At 43.2% G+C, this 6225-nt stretch overlaps 1 protein-coding gene across 1 annotated transcript in view; it reads left to right on the forward strand.

Moving 5' to 3' along the window:
• nfrkb (nuclear factor related to kappaB binding protein) overlaps window positions 1-6225 on the forward strand; it is a 17428-nt gene that overhangs the window by 3969 nt on the left and 7234 nt on the right. The window contains exons 16-24 of the mRNA XM_010797269.1: window positions 1373-2086; window positions 2585-2624; window positions 3046-3102; window positions 3706-3812; window positions 3889-4012; window positions 4363-4442; window positions 4600-4793; window positions 5451-5721; window positions 5808-5990. Coding sequence (XP_010795571.1) covers window positions 1373-2086; window positions 2585-2624; window positions 3046-3102; window positions 3706-3812; window positions 3889-4012; window positions 4363-4442; window positions 4600-4793; window positions 5451-5721; window positions 5808-5990 — 1770 coding nt within the window. The remainder of the gene's footprint in view (window positions 1-1372; window positions 2087-2584; window positions 2625-3045; window positions 3103-3705; window positions 3813-3888; window positions 4013-4362; window positions 4443-4599; window positions 4794-5450; window positions 5722-5807; window positions 5991-6225) is intronic.

Raw genomic sequence — 6225 nt, forward strand, 5'->3', positions numbered from 1 at the left:
CTTTCTCTGGGTAGGTAGGCCCTCTCTTTTACTCTAAAACCATTGTAAGGCTGCGGGGAATCAGTATTGATTTAAAGGTCACCTATTATGCAAAATCCACTTTTTGATGTATTTTATACATCAACATGTGTCCCCTCTGTGTAAAGAGATTCTGAAAGTCTCAGTAACAAAGACCCCCTNGCTACCTGTCTCACTCTTTTCCGGCCTCCAGCTTTTCCTGCTGGAGCCCGCCGCTTAAAGGTGGGGGACGCGGACCGGCCATAGAGCCCATAGAGTTAAAGGTGGTGGACTGTAACCTGTAAAATCCATAGATTTAGGAGGTCCCCTAGTGGCCGTTAGCTGTAAAAATCCATAGATTAGCCGCACCGTTATATAAGCCGCAGCGTCGAAAAAAGGCGCGGCTTATAGTCCGAAAATTACGGTATATTTGATTTACTTGCACTATTATCTGTTTTACTGCTGGAGGAGCCTGTGACCTAAGGTTTTCATTGTCCTAGCTATGAACACAGGACAATAAAAGCCTTGAAGCTTGAATCTAGACTCACCTGAACCTTGGGTGTCCTGAGGGCCATTTGAACTGGTGCTTTTTGTGCAGGTGAACGGTCAGGTTGTTGCCTCGGGTGAAGCACTGATCGCACACATGGCACTTGTAGCGAGCGACGAAGTTCCCCTGATTACAGAGAGGAAACACACAAAGGTCATTTAAAGGTCACCTATTATGCTAAATCCACTTGTTCATGTCTTTTCTTTTAGAGCCCATAGAGTTAAAGGTGGTGGACTGTAACCTGTAAAATCCATAGATTTAGGAGGTCCCCTAGTGGCTGTTAGCTGTAGAAATCCATAGATTAGCCGCACCGTTATATAAGCCGCAGCGTCGAAAAATGGGAAAAAAGGCGCGGCTTATAGTCCGAAAATTACGGTAGATAAAGTCGTTAAAATGTTTTAAACTCTTATTCCTAATTGTGGAAATCAGTCTTTTTAGTTTTGGTTCATTCTTTTCGCGCATGGAGAATTTTTTTGTTCCCCTTCTGATTACAAACGTTATATAGTTACACCTTTTGGTGCTGGCTGAGACTGAAACAAATACCATATTCTTAAATGAGTAACACTTTTTTTCTGACTTTTTCTTCAGAGCTTCCATATTGTAAGAAGTGAGATTTCACTTGTGTTTTAATGAGTAACCAGGTCTAGGTGCTATTTAAATGCTGTTAAAGCTAAAACATGGGCACTAAATAGAAGTGTTTCATTCAAGGTATACAATACAGGTATATTCAGGCAGTATGAGAAAAATAATGTGATTTCAACCAAACTACATGGAAACTGAAAATACAAGTATGAACCTGAAACATATCTTTGAATGTTCCCTTTGAAGGTGTCTATCACAGGCCAATTGGGAATGAAGCATGCTGGAGGGGCAGGAATCCCAATAACAGCTACCAACCTGCGTATCCAGGGTAAAGATGTCCTCCGCCTCCCTCCCTCCTCCATCACTACAGACTCTAAGGGCCAGACGGTGCTGCGGATCACCCCAGACATGATGGCCACTCTCGCCAAATCCCCAGTTGCGACTGTCAAACTCAGCCCTGACTTCCTGGGCTCAGCCTCAGGCGGTAAAAGCATATCAGCTACTCTGCACATGACGCCCCCCCACTCCTTGCCTTCCTCTGCCTCCGGTTCCACTTCGGATCTTCAGACCACTAAAGCAGGCTCTGTTACCTCCACCTTGTTGAAGGCCACCGGCGACATTCGTCTGATGCCCACTCTGGCTGTCACTATGGCGGACCAAAAAACAAGAACCTTCTCCACTGTTTCCTCCCCCGACAAGAGCGGGGCCACCATTCGGATAATGCCAGGCCTCGGTGTGATTCCACAGAAACAGGGTCACACCATCACTATGACAACCACCACTGGCACTAAGACCCTCACAGCGTCTACCTGTGCTAACGTAGTGACCATGGCTGCCAGTGTTGTGGCCGGGGCCAAGGGGCTCACTGTGGCTCCGGGGGTCTCATGCTCCACTCTGACGCTAGGAACAGCCACTGCCACCGTGAGGCAGGTCCCCGCTACCGTGGTTACCACACAAACGGTAAGAGAGTTTGTCTCATTCTGCTCATGTTTTAAGGACAATGCTAGTTTTTTTTGTATATTTTGCGCCATCATGATCGCACCAGGTATTTCATGTAATTGAATAACAGCAGATGGCCCCTAGGTGTCACTGTTTCACTTGAATTGATCCGGTCCAAAGCCCCTACAGCAGGGGTGTCACACTAAATTTCACTGCAGGCCACATTAGCATTATGGTAGCACTCAAAGGGCCGGCTGTAACTTTAAGACTATATAAATATACATATTTAATAATGTATTATATTACATTCTTGGCTCTGCATTGGATTATTATCAGTTCTGGTAATAACTTTGTCTGAAGTCTAGGGCAAATAATGGAAAGCAAATATTCAACAATTACACCAATTGTATTGTATTTTATTTTATTTTCAAGCTCTTGCGGGCCACATAAAATGAGCATGACACCCCTGCCCTACAGCGAGGGTATGCATGTAACCACAATCGGCAATGATTTATAAAGCCAACCTCGGACAAACACCTCACGTTTGCAGTGGCGGCGGGTACTGTAGGCTAGGGAAGGCTAAGCCTTCCCAAATATTTTTGTCACTGCATCCTGGTAAAATAAAAATATAATGTTTGTGTCTTTGACATTAGCGCTGCTATGCAGCCACCTGTGCCCTGTACTATGAAGCCAGTTCAACAGACCCTGGATATGTTTGAGTTATCTTAACTAACCCTAACAAAACGAGATCTCGCTAAGCGGTCCTACGACGCTGGTTATCAACTCGGTAAATCAAGCCAGGGTTTCTCTCTCCAGCTGAGAGCGCATTCACGTGAAAAGGGCGGGGTTAGCAACATTTGACCAATCACAAACAGGGACAAGTGTACTGACAGCGCAGCGTCATACTTCATTAATGAAAAGTAAACTAATATTAGAAAAATATGAGCTTTAACCATCCATGACTTAAACATATAATCCAGGATACAAGCCACTAGCCTGCACCTGNCGACCCCCATATGTCACCATTCTTTCTCTGGGTAGGTAGGCCCTCTCTTTTACTCTAAAACCATTGTAAGGCTGCGGGGAATCAGTATTGATTTAAAGGTCACCTATTATGCAAAATCCACTTTTTGATGTATAAAATACATGTAAAGAGATTCTGAAAGTCTCAGTAACAAAGACCCCCTCTCTTTTTGTCCTGATCCGTTTCTATAAAAACCTGTCTGAAAATGAGCTGATCACATTTTGGCGACTTTATGATGTCACAATGTTTTTTTGGTCAGTGTTACCATTAGCCAATCACCAACCATGGTAACCCCCCCCCCCCACACACACCTTATCACCTGAATCTCCTCCTGGAGCACCATTGAGTTTTTTTAACCAAATATCTCTCAGAGGGGCGTGGGGAGGGGCTCCTTATTTTAATATAAAGTAACAGACAGAGAATCAGCACTTTTGAAACAGGGCTGAAACAGAGGGGATTATGGGTAATGCTGCAATGATCTGTTTGGTGTTTGGAGCCAAACACTTCAGAGACATGTTTTGTATATATCTGAGACCTATAATATATTGATGAAAAACAGTATAATAGGGGACCTTTTTAAGTGTGTGCCATAATTCTGACCTTATTTCTTCCGTAGTGCGAGATGCAGCGGCCAGGTTACCCAACGGAGAAGGAACAAGGGCGGAGATCTGTGAACTGTTGAAAGACTCACAATTTCTTGCTCCAGATGTAACCAGTGCACAGGTAAGATATTATTTGTCTTTTAGTCAACTTTACAGTGGCCTGAAGCCTTTAAGTAATTTTCTTCTTTGCTATCTAGGTGAACACGGTGGTCAGTGGGGCTCTGGATAGACTTCACTATGAGAAAGACCCCTGTGTGAAGTATGACATTGGTCGTAAGCTCTGGATTTACCTGCACCGCAGTCGCAGCCAAGAGGAATTTGGTGAGATAGCATGTGCTCGATTTTTAGCTCTCAGCTGTCCACCTTTTAAAGCGTAAAGATCTCTTAAGTCTGTGGTCTTTTTCATTTGTCTTATTTTGACGATAAGATTCATTTTATTTCCCATAACCCCATTAGATCTGCCTGACACAGAATTCAAAAAGTTAGTTTTTTTGTACCGTGGATTTGTAGAAGATGTTGAACTTTGATAGCTTTCATTCCTTTAACTTTCTATTGCCATGGTCCTGTGTTCACCATACTCTGATTGAATTGAGAGGAAGAAACAAGTTCTCTTGTAGTAAATGCTTTCAGTTATTTCAATGTTTTTTCATATCTTTCTATCTTTTCTCCAGAGAGGATCCACCAGGCTCAAGCTGCTGCTGCAAAAGCAAGAAAAGCCCTACAGCAGAAACCTAAACCTCCGTCAAAGCCTGTGAGTCCATCACCTTCATTTAACTGCAAAAAAAAGCGACATCTACCTGCACACATAAACTATTAGCTGTATGGAAAACACTGTGGAAGTTTGAAGTGGCTTATCAGTGTGTGAAAGTTGTCAAGTGTTGGTTATGAATCTCCTGGTTATCTTTTAGAAGTCTGGTAAAGAAGGAGGCGGTAAAACCCCGGGGTGTCTGGAGGCAGGACAGGATATGGGCTCCATTCCTATGTCCCCAACCCCTACAACACCCACTCTAAACATACCAGGAAACCCTAAATCCCCCTTACCCTGCGCTGCCAGCACGCCAACAAAGACCGGGGGCCCGGACACAATCAAGACCAGCACAGGGTCAGTGTGCCACAAGTCAAAAGTCAAAGTCAACTTTATTGTCAATCTTTCAGTTTGTGTGTACAGACGGAGAGATCGAAATACCGTTTCCCACAATCCCGAATACAAAAACGATATAATATATATACAGTGTGTGTGTATATATATACGTATACATACACAATCAAACGACACACTTATAACGTCTTTATGTTCTTATTAATATTATAATATTTAATATTCCATTCCTCACATACTTATGTATATATAATATCCTGATTTATATTTTGTTGCTTTTGTAATTCAACATGTATATTTTCAGCTTTTTTTAATGCTATTTTATTTCTATTGAGATATTTACATTTTGGAATGTTTATTTCTAGTCTTTTATTTTTTATTGTACAATGCCATGTCTTTAAGCTGCTGCAACGCAAACATTTCCCAAATTGGGATCAATAAATGACTTCTTATCATATTGATCTTATCTTAATATACAATACAATACATACAACCTATTTTCTTCAGCATCATTAGAATCAGAAACAGGTATATTTCTAAGTAGGTTGACACGTACGTAGGAATTTGACTTGATGTCGTGGTGCATACATAAAAGTAAAACAATAATTTTAAAAAAAGTGTACTAACTCATCGTTTCCTTGCCTCTTCTCGCTATCCCAGGGTTCTCCTCGTGTCCCCCCCCTCGCTGCCCCAGCTGGGAACGATCTTACCCAGCATTCAGGCCTGCCCACAGGTTTCACATACGGTCACGTCCCAACACGCGGCTCGGATAGTGAGCCACCTGGCGGCAGGCTCCCTCCCTCAGGTGCGGGTGGTGTCCGCTCATTCTGGTCTGGTTCCCTCGGCAGGAGGTCAACAGGCTACCATGTTGCATCATACCCCCCACCAGATAAGGATGCCAATGTCACTGACAGCCAAGGGCATCTCCCAGGTAGACAGATAAAGAGCAGAGTTTATTGTTTTGTATCTTGCAAATACATAATGACTTATGGCTGTGTCTGTTATATTTGTCAACAGACAGTGGTTTCTCTTCCTCTGAGGACTCAGTCTGTCAGTAGTCCGGTCCACGTGCCCACCACCCTCTCAGTGTCTGCTGTAGCTTTGGCCAAACCTCAAGCCCGGTCCCCTGGAAGCCCGGCACACAACCACCCCTCTTCCCCCGCTCTGCTGCATGGAGTCTCCGGCCAGAATATAAAACAGGTTTGTTTAAACTATGATGTTTATCCAGTAAGTTAACCGGAACAGTCTTTAGCTGCAATAATGTTTTGTTAAAGCAAAGGTTTAAAATATGTAAATGGGCTAATCCCTCAAACTGCAATAAGGTATTTACAAGTACTGTAATTTTCGGACTATAAGGCGCACCTGAATATAAGCCGCAGCAGCTAAATTGAATGATGTGTACATATATAAGCCGCACTGGACTATAAGCCGCAGG

The sequence above is a fragment of the Notothenia coriiceps genome, unplaced genomic scaffold (assembly GCF_000735185.1).
Source record: "Notothenia coriiceps isolate Sejong01 unplaced genomic scaffold, NC01 NC01_scaffold00037650, whole genome shotgun sequence".
NCBI lineage: Eukaryota > Metazoa > Chordata > Actinopteri > Perciformes > Nototheniidae > Notothenia > Notothenia coriiceps.